Genomic DNA, 14064 nt, shown 5'->3' on the forward strand with positions numbered 1-14064 from the left:
AGGAGCTAATATGGGCCAGATTGGGGCGTTACTCCATTTCATCATTTGCATTAGTAGGCAGAACTAATTGTGCCTCCTCTGTGCAAGAGACTCCTTCTCTCTGTTATGCCTGTGCAAGAGACTCCTTCTCTCTGTTATGCCTTTGCAAGAGACTCCTTCTCTCTGTTATGCCTGTGCAAGAGACTCCTTCTCTCTGTTATGCCTGTGCAAGAGACTCCTTCTCTCTGTTATGAGTACACTTGCAGATGCAACCGCCAATTGACAAGTAGAATAACTTGGTAATTATAACGGGGTTTTTTTTTTTCCAACGGAACAGTATACTCAGATGCATGAAAGATATAGCAGCTGTACAGACTTGCAGGAATGCAGCAGAATGAATAGCAATATATTAATGAAACAGCAATGCAAATAGTCTGAGAACTTTATGCAATGAGCAATGCAGAGCACGATTACCAGACAACACAACAGCAAAATTCTGTGAACCCCAATGTACAGGTTTACCAGGTTACATAGGCAATGCAGGGAGACCAGGAGTCCAAGGACAGGATCCAGATGAACCTAGCACATGGCAGGCAAGAATCAAACAATAACCCACGTCTAGTAGAATCCAGGCTCCTATTCAAAGGGTGTAACTGCAGGTTGGGCCAGGTCAGTTACATTAACTACAGCTTATCTGGACAGAACTACCATAGCAAAAAAAGAACTTAATTTCTTGCTTTTGGAACATCACTGGAGAGATGCAGGAGTGTTGGCACTGGAGAGATACAGAGATGATGGTGGACACACAGGCAGGGATGCACTGGAGAGTAGCAACTGGGGAAGGTGCTGGAAAGACATGTGGGGGTGCACTAGAGATACACTGGGGGATGATTCACGCAGGAGGTAGCGCTGGAGGTACACAATTGGGGCTGGTGATGGAGAGATGAGGAGTATCACTGGAGAGACAAGGGTTTTATACAGAAGAAACGCAGTGGGTGGCACTAAAGATATAGGGGGTGGCACTGTAGAGAAACAGCAGACTGGCACTGGAGAGACGCAGGTTGATGACACTGGATTGATGCAGGGGGGTGGCACTGGAGAGACATGGGGAAATTATGCTAAATAGATGCAATGGAGATATGCAGGGGGGATGGTGCTGAATAAATGCCTTGGGCTAGCACTGGAGAGATGCAGCAGGAATGGCGATGGAGATATAAAGGGGGATTTCACTGGAGAGATGCAGGGAGAGGACGCTGGATAGATAGAGAGGAGGGTGGAGCTGGAGAGATGCAGAGGGATGATGCTGGAGAGATGCAGAGGGATGATGCTGGAGAGATGCAGGGAGAGGACGCTGGATAGATAGAGAGGAGGGTGGAGCTGGAGAGATGCAGAGGGATGATGCTGGAGAGATGCAGAGGGATGATGCTGGAGAGATGCAGGGAGAGGACGCTGGATAGATAGAGAGGAGGGTGGAGCTGGAGAGATGCAGAGGGATGATGCTGGAGAGATGCAGGGAGAGGACGCTGGATAGATAGAGAGGAGGGTGGAGCTGGAGAGATGCAGAGGGATGATGCTGGAGAGATGCAGGGAGAGGACGCTGGATAGATAGAGAGGAGGGTGGAGCTGGAGAGATGCAGAGGGATGATGCTGGAGAGATGCAGAGGGATGATGCTGGAGAGATGCAGGGAGAGGACGCTGGATAGATAGAGAGGAGGGTGGAGCTGGAGAGATGCAGAGGGATGATGCTGGAGAGATGCAGAGGGATGATGCTGGAGAGATGCAGGGAGAGGACGCTGGATAGATAGAGAGGAGGGTGGAGCTGGAGAGATGCAGAGGGATGATGCTGGAGAGATGCAGAGGGATGATGCTGGAGAGATGCAGAGGGATGATGCTGGAGAGATGCAGAGGGATGATGCTGGAGAGATGCAGAGGGATGATGCTGGAGAGATGCAGAGGGATGATGCTGGAGAGATGCAGAGGGATGATGCTGGAGAGATGCAGGGAGATGGCACTAGAGAGACACAATTCTGATAGAAAAAAGGAATACAAGTGAAGAAGTGGACACAACATTCCTCTTACCTCTCCTTCTGCATCTAGTCTGCTGACCTCATCTGACATACTTGTCAGATTGCCACCATGCAGCAAAGAGTCATCATCTTTAGGACTGTTTGCAGCATCCAAATCATCAAAGAATATATTAATGTCCTTAACACCTGCAAAGAAACATACAATGGCTTTCTTATAAATGTACATGTAACACAAATGCACATATATAGTTTCATCCTGAGTGACTGACATCACTTACCAATAAAAAGTATTGGCATCAGGGAGATTTTACATACAGTATATGTATATATAGAAAATCAGGACATCATTGTCCCAATTCTTTTGTAAGAGGACTTGGGGCATAATTCAGAGTTGATCGCAGCATCAAATTTGTTAGCAGTTGGGCAAAACCATGTGCACTGCAGGTGGGGCAGATATAACATACACAGAGATTTAGATTTGGGTGGGTTATTTTGTTTCTGTGCAGAGTAAATACTGGCTGCTTTATTTTTACACTGCAATTTAGATTTCAGTTTGAACTCACCACACCCAAATCTAAAGGCCAGTACTGACGGGGGAGATGTGTGCTGAGCGATCTTAACACAGACCGTTCAGCGCACATCTCTCCCCCCGCGTTGTGCTAATCGAGGGGGGATGACGACAGGGTGGGGGGGGGGCCCGCTCACTTCACACAGCGCTGAAGTGAGCGAACCGCTAGATTGAGCCTGCATGCAGGCTCAATCTAGCACCGGCGACAGCGATGCGCGGGGCCGCACATCGCTATCGCTGGGGGGCATACACCCGGCAGATCCGTGCTTAAAATCTAAGCAATCTAGTCAGATTGCTTAGATTTTATACACGGATCTCTCCGTGTGTACCCCCCTTTACTCTCTCTGCACATGTTATATCTGCCTCCCCAGCAGTGCACATGGTTTTATGCTCTTTGTTGTTTGCTAGAGTATAATCAGAGACCAGGTACAGGACTAGTTACCTGGGATCTAGAACTGTCAACAGGTGACTGTAAGTCAGCCTATTTCAGCTTTCAAATGTCACTTTCACGTAGTAAATAGTTTATTTGAATATTCTGATTCACTTCAGTAAAAGGAAAGCAAGCTTATTACTCTTCAGCTTTCAATGTCCAGGATTATCAGTCTGATTGATTTGGTTTAGCTGCCATGGGCTACAAACTTTACAAAATCTATATGTAAGTGTATTAAATCCTGGATGACACAAATACAATACTCTCTTTTGATAGCTATAACATGAAATGTAAAACAACACTGAGGTTATAAAGGTGGAATTATAAAGAGGGTGTTCTAAATTATGCTTTACTGTACATTTTTTATATTAATACCACTGTGTCCGTCGGTAAATCAACTGCTACCCTGAGGTATAGGGTATGTAATTGATATATTGTAGTTGAAACCACTTTAAACAGCACAGCATTCGCCTAAAACTATTGCCTTCGTTTATAAACCATTCACCATATTGCTACATGGTGATTGTCACAATTTCCTGGTACCACAATATTATTTTAGAGGTCATAAGAGCCCTTTTATATATATCCATCAGATAGAAGACAATATCTACCTGGATAATGAACTCCTGTGTTTCCATTTGAGAGTGCGCTCTTGCCAGAAGACGAGGCCTCCATTTTTATTGCCCTTCTGAGAGGAGGAAGCGAGGAGTGTCTAACCACAATCCGATCGTTCGGTACAAAATGATGTACCACACTTTTCCTTTGATGAATCTGTACTTGGTTTTTAGACCCATGAATGGATATACTTATTTCTGGAAAGAAACAAATAGACAAACTAAGCCCTGGCAGATATATCATTAACAGTCATACACTTATTTGAATGAGTGTAAGTAGACAATCTTTAGGTCGACACCATGTGGTCGACATGCTTTGGCCGAAAGGGTCAAAGGGTTGACATGAAAAAGGTAGACAGTCAAAAAAAATGACAGGGTCAAAAGGTCGACATGGAAGTGGTCGACACAAAAGTCTTTTCAGTTTCAGTTTCTATATTTCATGATGTGGCTACAATTATTGTAAACGTATACCCTCGCCACACTTCAGGCAAAGTACTATTCCCAATCATAGGGGTATATTTACTAAGGTCCCGATTTTGACCGATTTGCTGTTTTTTCTTCAAAGTGTCATCTCGGGAATTTACTAAACAAAAATCTCGGCAGTGATGAGGGCATTCGTATTTTTTTGGAAGTAAAAGAAAAAAATATATGAATGAATACACCATCGGTCAAATACGCCTGTAATTTCATACAACTCGGTAATTTACAAAAAATTCTATTTCACAAACACTGCCGGCAATAGCCAAACACTGCCGTGGAAAAATACAAATCGTAAAAAAAAGCAGTTTTAAAATAGACCTTTTTTTTACCGTGTTCTGATAGGCATGCACGGATCAGTTAGATCCGTGCATGTTTATCAGTGGGAAGGGGTTTGAAAGTGTTAAAAATCAGAAAAAAAATTGCGTGGGGTCCCCCCTCCTAAGCAAAACTAACCTCAGGCTCTTTGAGCTGGTCCTGGTTGAAAAAATATGGGGAAAAAATTGACAGGGGTTCCCCCATATTTGATCAACCAGCACCGGGCTCTGCGCCTGGTCCTGGTGCCAAAAATACGGGGGACAAAAAGCGTAGCGGTCCCCCGTATTTTTAACACCAGCACCGGGCTCCACTAGTCAGAGAGATAATGCCACAGCCGGGGGACACTTTTATATAGGTCCCTGCGGCCCTGGCATTAAATCACTAACTAGTCACCCCTGGCCGGGGTACCCTGGAGGAGTGGGGACCCCTTAAATCAAGGGGTCCCCCCCCCTCCAGCCACCCAAGGGCATGGGGTGAAGCCCGAGGCTGTCCCCCCATCCAAGGGCAGCAGATGGGGGGCTGATAGCCAAGTGTAAAAAAAAATAAGATTTTACTCACCGGTAAATCTATTTCTCGTAGTCCGTAGTGGATGCTGGGGACTCCGTAAGGACCATGGGGAATAGACGGCTCCGCAGGAGACTGGGCACATCTAAAGAAAGCTTTAGGACTATCTGGTGTGCACTGGCTCCTCCCCCTATGACCCTCCTCCAAGCCTCAGTTAGGACACTGTGCCCGGAAGAGCTGACACAATAAGGAAGGATTTTGAATCCCGGGTAAGACTCATACCAGCCACACCAATCACACCATATAACTCGTGATAGGAACCCCGGTTAACAGTATGATAACAATGGAACCTCTGAATAGATGGTTCGCAATAACAACCCGATTTGTGTAACAATAACTATTTACAAGTATTGCAGACAATCCGCACTTGGGATGGGCGCCCAGCATCCACTACGGACTACGAGAAATAGATTTACCGGTGAGTAAAATCTTATTTTCTCTGATGTCCTAGTGGATGCTGGGGACTCCGTAAGGACCATGGGGATTATACCAAAGCTCCCAAACGGGCGGGAGAGTGCGGATGACTCTGCAGCACCGAATGAGAGAACTCAAGGTCCTTCTCAGCCAGGGTATCAAATTTGTAGAATTTTGCAACGTGTTTGCCCCTGACCAAGTAGCAGCTCGGCCAAGTTGTAAAGCCGAGACCCCTCGGGCAGCCGCCCAAGATGAGCCCCCTTCCATGTGGAATGGGCTTTTACAGATTTAGGCTGCGGTAGTCCCACCGCAGAATGCGCAAGCTGAATAGTGCTACAAATCCAGCGCGCTATAGTCTGCTTAGAAGCAGGAGCACCCAGCATGTTGGGTGCATCTAGGATAAACAGCGAGTCAGTTTTCCGGACTCCAGCCGTCCTGGAAATATAATTTTTCAGGGCCCTGACTACGTCCAGTAACTTGGAATCCTCCAGGTCCCTAGTAGCCGCAGGCACCCCAATAGGTTGGTACAAGTGAAAACCTGATACCACCTTCGGGAGAAAGTGAGGACGAGTCCTCAACTCTGCCCTATCCATATGGAAAGTCAGGTAAGGGCTTTTTTATGACAAAGCCGCCAATTCTGACACATGCCTGGCCGAAGCCAGAGCCAACACATGACCACTTTTCATGTGAGATATTTCAAATCCACGGTTTTAAGTGGCTCAAACCAATATGATTCCAGGAACTTCAAAACCACATTGAGATCCCAAGGTGCCACTGGGGCACAAAAAAGGGGCTGAATATGCAGCACTCCCTTACAACTTCTGCACTTCAGGCTGACATCCTTCCTGGCTTTGATCAGGATAAGAATGACTTCCTCCGGAATGCCTTTTTCACTCAGGATCCGGTGTTCAACCGCCATGCCGTCAATGCAGCCGCGGTAAGTCTTTGAACAGACAGGGCCCCTGCTGCAGCAGATCCTGTCTGAGTGGCAGAGGGCATGGGTCCTCTGAGATCAACTCCTGAAGTTCCAGGTACCAAGCCCTTCTTGGCAAATCCGGAACCATGAGTATAGTTCTTACTCCTCTTTTCCTTATTATCCTCAGTACCTTGGGTATGAGAGGGAGAGGAGGGAACACATAAAACGACTGGTACACCCGCGGTGTCACTAGAGCGTCCACAGCGATCGCCTGAGGTTCCCTTGACCTGGCGCAATATCTTTTTTATTGAGGCGGGACGCCATCATGTCCACCTGTGGTCTTTCCCAACGGTTTACCAGCATTTGGAAGACTTCTGGATGAAGTCCCTATTCTCCCGGGTGGAGTCTGCTGCGGAAGTCTGCTTCCCAGATGTCCACTCCCGGAATGAACACTGCTGCCAGTGCTACCACATGATTTTCCGCCCAACGGGGAATCCTTGTGGCTTCTGCCATCGCCCTCCTGCTTCTTGTGCCGCCCTGCCTGTTTACATGGGCGAGCGCCGCGATGTTGTCTGATTGGATCAGTACGGCTGGTGAAGCAGGGGCCTTGTTTTGCTTAGGGCCTTGTAAATGGCTCTTATCTCCAGAAAATTTATGTTAAGTGAAAACTTTTATTCCCTATGTGACTGCACCCCAGCCCCGAAGGCTGGCATCCGTGGTCCCCAGGACCCAGTCCTGTATTCCGAATCTGCGGCCCTCTAGTAGATGAACCCTCTGCAGCCACCACCGCAGCGACACCCTGGTTCTTGCCGACCGGGTTATCCGCTGCTGTATCTGGAGATGGGACCCGGACCATTTGTCCAACAGGTCCCACTGGAAAATCCTTGCGTGGAACTTTCCGAATGGAATTGCTTCGTACGAAGCTACCATTTTTCCCAGGACTCGTGTGCATTGATGTCCCGACACCTGTCCCAGTCTTAGGAGGTTTCTGACTAGAGATGACAACTCCTCGGCTTTTTCCATTGGAAGAAACACTTTTTTCTGGTCTGTTTCCAGAATCATTCCCAGGAACAGAAGACGTGTCGTCGGGACCAGCTGTGACTTTGGAATTGAGAATCCAGTCCTGCTGTTGCAGCACTTCCCGAGAAAGTGCTACCCCCTTACCAACTGTTCCTTGGACCTCGCCTTTATCAGGAGATCGTCCAAGTACGGGATAATTAAAACTCCCTTCTTGCGAAGGAGTATCATCATTTCGGTCATTACCCATGGTAAAGACCCTCGGTGCCGTGGATAATCCAAACGGCAGCGTCTGGAACTGATAGTGACAGTCCGGTACCACAATCTTGAGGTACTCCTGGTGAGGAGGGTAAATGGGGACATGCAGGTAAGTATCCTTGATGTCCAGAGAGACCCTGTAATCCCCCTCGTCCAGGATCGCAATAATCGCCCTGAGCGATTCCATCTTGAACTTGAATCTTTTGTTATATGTGTTCAAGGATTTTAAATTTAAGATGGGTCTCACCGAACCGTCCGGTTTCGGTACCACAAACATTGTGGAAAAGTAACCCTTTTCCTGTTGAAGGAGGGGTACCTTGATAATCACTTGCTGTGAATACAGTTTTTTGGATAGCCACCAACACTGCCTCCCTGGCAGAGGGAGTTGCCGGTAAGGCAGATTTTAGGAAATGGCGGGGGGGGAGACGTCTCGAATTCCAGCCTGTACCTCTGAGATACTGTTTGAAGAACCCAGGGATCCACCTGTGAGAGAGCCCACTGTGCACTGAAATTTCTGAGACGGGCCCCCACCGTACCCGGGTCCGCCTGAGCAGCCCCAGCGTCATGCTGTGGACTTACCGGACGCAGGGGAGGACTTCTGCTCCCGGGAACTAGCTGTGTGCTGCAGCTTTTTCCCTCTACCTTTTCCTCTTGGCAGAAAAGATGAGCCTCTAGTCCTCTACTTTTCTGGGGCCGAAGGGACTGTACCTGATAATACAGTGCTTACTTTTGCTGTGGGGTAGCTTGTGGCAAAAGTTTTGATTTCCCAGCCGTAGCTGTGGAAACGAGGTCTGAAAGACCATCCCCAAACAGTTCCACCCCCTTCTAGGGCAAACTTCCATGTGCCGTTTTGAATCGGCATCGCCCGACCATTGCCGAGTCCATAACCCCCGTCTGGCGGCAATGGTTTTACAGAGCGCTTATTAGTGATGCCAGTCGGCAAATATCCCTCTGTGCATCACGCATGTATAAGACAGCGTCTTTTATATGCTCTATTTTCAGCAAAATATTGTCCCTATCTATAGTATAAATATTATCCGACAGGGAATCTGACCACGCAGCTGCCGCACTGTACATCCATGCCGAGGCAATAGCAGGTCTCAATATAATGCCCGTGTGTGTGTATATAGCTTTAAGGGTAGTTTTCTGCTTTCTATCAGCAGGTCCTTCAGGGCGGCCGTATCCGTGACGGTAGTGCCACCTTTTTTAACAAGCGTGTAACCGCTTTATCTACCCTAGGGGTTATTTCCCAACGTGACCTATCCTCTGGCGGAAAAGGGTACGCTGCTTAGAAATTATCAATTTCTTATCGGGGGAAGTCCACGCTTCCTCACACACCTCATATCAATTCCTCAGATGCAGGAAAACTACTGGTAGTTTTGTCACCAAACATAATACCCTTTTTTGTGGTATCTGGGGTATTATCAGAAATGTGTAATACATTTTTAATTGCCTCAATCATGTAACGGGTGGCCCTATTGGAAGGTACACTAGTCTCATCGTCGTCGACACTGGAGTCAACATCTGTGTCTGCCATCTGAGGTAGCGGGCGTTTTAGAGCCCCTGATGACATGTGAGACGCTTGGACAGGCACAAGCTAAGCAGCCGGCTGTCCTATGTCGTCAAACCTTTTATGTAAGGAGTTGACACTGTCACGTAATTCCTTCCATAAGTCCATCCACACTGGTGTCGACCCCGCAGGGGGTGACATCCCATTCACAGGCATTTGCTCCGCCTTGTCAAAGTCAGAAAAATGTCTCTATGCACGTTGCCATATTTGCACCGCACACTGGTCCGTGCTGCGCATGCGTACGCTCTCCCGTGAAGGCGCATACCCGCAATAGCGTGCACTCGCAGGCGCGGTATGCGTATTTACGGTAGAGTTTATGTAGTCGTAGCGTGCGACTCATTCGTTACATATTTTCACAATTAATGTAGTTTATAGATCATGGTCCCTTTGATAGTTTCTGAAAGTTTGGTTAATATAGAAGGTCCCTGAGCTAAGGAATCCCTCTTTGTATCGTACGAAGGGTCTAACAGGAATCATACAGCAGTGTTTGGTACCCATCGGAAGAGTATTTAATTAGCAATATTCCGGTGTTGGTTTGGAGCGTATTAATCGCTCGTGCGAATAGTTATGGACATAAGAAGTTTATGTCCATTTCTACTATTTACTCATACTCAGGTATGCGGCGGGAAACCTAGTTCCCCACCCACCTGAGCTGTTTGAAATCGTCACAGCCCACCTGTATGAATCAACCTATGACCTTTTGTTATGATGCAGGGCCGAATTCCGACGTCCAATGGACAATGGGATTGTAGGGACTGTAGGATTGCATTGTGTGTGGGGCATAAATAGGCAGGCCGACCACATCCAGCTCTCACTCTTCAACGGTTCTCATTGCTGAAAATCGGGTGCTGGATGTCCAGGCGCATGCGATCGTTTACCCTTGTGCGTAAGTTTCTCTCCGTTATCATTGTCTTTCTGTGAGCCAATTTCTCTCATCTCTCTCCGTCTCTCTCTCTCTCTTTCCCTTCTCTCTCTCTCTCGTATCTCCCCTAGACTAGTATTGTATTGTATTAGATAGTATTGTTTAGTTCTGTGGTTAGGAAGTCTCTGTTATATTGTAGTGTATCATTTGTACTGTTATCCCCTTTTTACAAGTATACTAGATATAATACAGTTAATAGGCTTTGGAACCTAAACCAGTATCTGTGTATTTTCTATAGTGTTAAGTGTTCACTTGAGCGTCGGTGACGCTCAAGCAGCTTTGTAGTTAGTCAGGTTACACAAGGTTGCACTTACACCCTGTATTCACATTAAGGTATTCCGTGTATTTCATTGGTATAAGGTTTAGACATAAAGGTATAGCGTTGTGAGCGTCTGCGCCGCTGGTGATCTCCTCGTGGTCTCGAGCGTCCGCTACGCCATAGCGAATCATTACTCTAGTCATAGCCAATAACGTGTCCTGTGATCGCTGGGCCGTGAGCGAACGTGACGCTTGAGCGTCTCGCCTACGGGTGAGCGATCGTTACGCAACTAGCGTACCATTACGGTACTTCTTAAGTAAACAGCGTACAGTGTTCTTAGCTTCATAAAGGGTTGTTTATACGACAAGGGAATTTAGCATTGTCAATTGGGGACTCGTCCTATCCTTCTCATATCTGCACTAGGTAGATCAGCAGACATTATCCCCCCAGCAAAGGGTGGGAGGTTGTCTCGCAGTGCTGACGGGATAAGCGTCTGCTTCGCTTAGATAAAGAGTGCTGAAGGAATCCGGGAACCGGAAGTAAGAACAAAACGCTTGTGTCTTTTAAAACTGTTTTATTTCTCTTCTGTCTTGCGTATACACGCACACATACATTTATCTGCATTTCTTTTTCAAATTTCGTATATCACTATTCCTGTTTGCCAAGTTTTATAGTTGATAGAAAGTGCAAAAAGAGATTTGCTGTTATTTCATAGTAGAGGTAATAGTTAAAGTATAGACCAACACACGGCTTGTCTGGGAGATAAGACAGTCAGTGTGGTGTGCGGTAGATGATCAGGGATCATCTACATTGATAAAGGTAGAAATTGTGTTACGGTGGATCTTTGTTTTGCGTACACGTGTCCCTAACAAAAGACTTGCGTACGCAATCCAAACGGCAGACGCACGCAGCGTACATTACGCAACGTAGCGTCTGGTTACGCCCACGTAGCTCAAGTCACGAAAAGTTGAATTAGCGCAAAGCGATAATTAGCGCAAAGGCGATAAGTAACGCACAGCGGTAAATAACGCGACGCGGTAAATAACGCAAATCTATTTTTGGAAAATCTGAAATTTAGTTTAACAGATCCTGCTCCTAATTAGTAACACTGTTGGACTGAAGACAATTTCTGCGCAGAAATAGATATAGAAACAAAAGTGTACATGTGTTGAGTGAGTGTGGTTTTGTATACAAAAGTTTATATAACTTTAAGGTGGAACCGAAAGGAAAGTCGGGTACTCGTCAAGGGACACACGTGTAAGTGACATATACGGTGGCTAGGGAGGCATCCCTGGTTAAATAATATTTGAGCATTAGAGTATAGCGGACCATAAGGTAACAGACCAGGAGGTCATTAACAGAAGGTAACAAGACCAGGAGGTCGTAAGGTACTAAAGAGGTCCGCTATAAAAGTCCAGTGGCACAACGCCTGGGGTGTTGGTGCAGAACCCATATAGGCCATAAGCTCTTGCTGAAGGAATCGCGGCCGGAAACATCGATTCCATTGATCTCTCAGTACATAACAAGTAGTGCTTGTGTACTGAACGATTGGACCACACGTAATTGTGTGCAGTAGTTAGTAATCTGACCTAATACCATTAGAGTAAAGTGGTCACAAACGCTATCTGTACATTCTGACGTGATTTGTGTAATTTTTTATTTTTGGAAGGGAAGTTCGCTGGTCACTCAGGAACTATCTAACAACCCCACCTTTACTGGAAAGAGTAAGTGTCCTGCGGGTAACCCTCATATGTTCCAGTAAACTGAAGGTTCCATAGGGGCCCTGTATCGAGTACGCCAGCACCATATCGGTGTGATCAGGTCGTATTGGTCGAGGTGGGCGAGTGAGTGGGGTACTCGGTAAACCGCCACCGCCGGCCTACTGTGGAGTAATTTGGTTGTCTGTAAAGGCTTGCTGAAAACCTTGATACAGAAATCCAAGGAGGACTAAGCAACACCTGCAGACTATGGGGGCCAGTTGCTCAGGTAGGGGGCGATCAACCCTGGTTCAGGTTGATTCTGTGAACCGACCAGTTGGGTCGGCACGATATGTAATGTGTGAAAAATATGGAAGTCACACCGAATCTTTATGTGATGAATGGGAGAGAATGACTGTACAAGACAGGGACAAATTCCCAAGAATAGGTAGCTTCAGTCCAGACGTGTTACAAAATTTAAGGAGGAGGATATGTCTCGTAAAATCAACAAAGAGACGAATTCAGCATCATGATTACTTACAGTTATGGCACCAGGAAGGTGAGATACAGAGAGGTTTGGCTCTGGCGGCGGGATCTGGGGCAGTCAGGAAGCTGATAGCCACAGCTCCACCTCCACCATACATTGCAGGAGAGAAGTTGATTACGGAGAGAAACGCACTGGGTTGTAAAACACAAACTCTTAGTAACCCTGTAAATGTTAATGATGTTAACCAAATAACTCATGCAAGTATTAACCCGTGCAAGATGTACCCTGTTTTGAACCTTCCTCAGGAGTGTGATCAAGAAGAAGATTCGGCAACAATTTCAGCGCTCTCTCTAGCGGCCACCATATCAGAAACCACAGTAGGAACTGCACCACCCACGAGATTAGTTAAGGCCCCTAGCGGAGGGATAGGTGAGGTCGTGTCAACGGGTAAGTACGGCACCATGCATTACACTGAAACAATTGTACCACAACAAGCTGTAGAATCTATACAGGAAGAGGCTGTTAGAATTGCTCCTGTAAAGGTGATAGTAGTTCCCAATGGGAAAACAGATGCATCAGGAGCCACACCCGTCAGGAACATTGCCATGTATTGCCCGTTCACTAGAATGGAATTGAGGACCATAGTGTCTGAATTCCCAGACCCCAGAAAAGATTTAGTGGCAAGCCAAAAATACATCAGGGATCTAGGAAACACTTTAGAGCCCAATAATAAGGATTGGCAGATAGTGCTAAGAGCTTGCTTACCTTCCAATGTCGACTCAGTTAAATTCTTGGCTGATTGTGGACTAGATAAAGATGTACCGCTTACAGATGTGTACGACCAGGATAATGTAAAAAGGATAAATTTACAGCTAAAGGAGTATTTCCCAGCCGTTGTTAAATGGAATAAAATATTTTCCATTAAGCAAAAGGAGTCCGAAACGGCAGCAGAATATTTCCACCGGGCACTATCAGAAATGGCAAAATACACTGGTATAGAAGACATTAAGACCAACCCAAACCATCGAGAAGTAGCAGTATCTGTACTGATGGATGGTTTGAAAGAAACATTAAAAGCTAGGGTACAGACCACACAACCATGTTGGCGAGGTCTGTCAGTGTCCACCTTGAGAGAGGCTGCTGTTGATCACGACAAAAACATCACTAGACACAGGGAGTCGCAAAGTGATAAGTTGATGTCCGTAAGTATACAGGCGCTGACCACAAGGCAGCCTGCGTATGTACCACCGAATCCTGTGGGTAAGGCAAGTGTAATAACATGTTTTTCTTGTAACAGACCGGGACACTTTGCACGAGAATGTAGAACAAAGAATGTACAAAGATCTTTTCAACCCCCTAGACAACAACACAACACACGACATTGGGAGCAGGGTCCACAGAGGCGGAGTTTTGAGCCACATACAGGGGAAACAAAAAGATATCCCCCGAACAGAGACTGGCAGGCCTCTGGTAGTTCCCAGCTAACTCCCCCACAAGTAGTTGCTGCCAATGGGATTCAGGGAGGTCAGCATACCCAATAGGGGTGT

General features: G+C 46.6%; 1 protein-coding gene across 2 annotated transcripts in view; it reads right to left on the minus strand.

Moving 5' to 3' along the window:
- ANO4 (anoctamin 4) overlaps nt 1-14064 on the minus strand; it is a 416268-nt gene that overhangs the window by 275396 nt on the left and 126808 nt on the right. For both annotated transcript variants that reach the window (XM_063927829.1, XM_063927830.1), the window contains 2 exons: nt 3616-3816; nt 2059-2192 (listed from right to left, as the gene is read on the minus strand). In XM_063927829.1, the coding sequence (XP_063783899.1) occupies nt 2059-2192; nt 3616-3816 (335 nt within the window). The remainder of the gene's footprint in view (nt 1-2058; nt 2193-3615; nt 3817-14064) is intronic.

This window comes from Pseudophryne corroboree, chromosome 6, assembly GCF_028390025.1.
Source record: "Pseudophryne corroboree isolate aPseCor3 chromosome 6, aPseCor3.hap2, whole genome shotgun sequence".
Classification (NCBI taxonomy): domain Eukaryota; kingdom Metazoa; phylum Chordata; class Amphibia; order Anura; family Myobatrachidae; genus Pseudophryne; species Pseudophryne corroboree.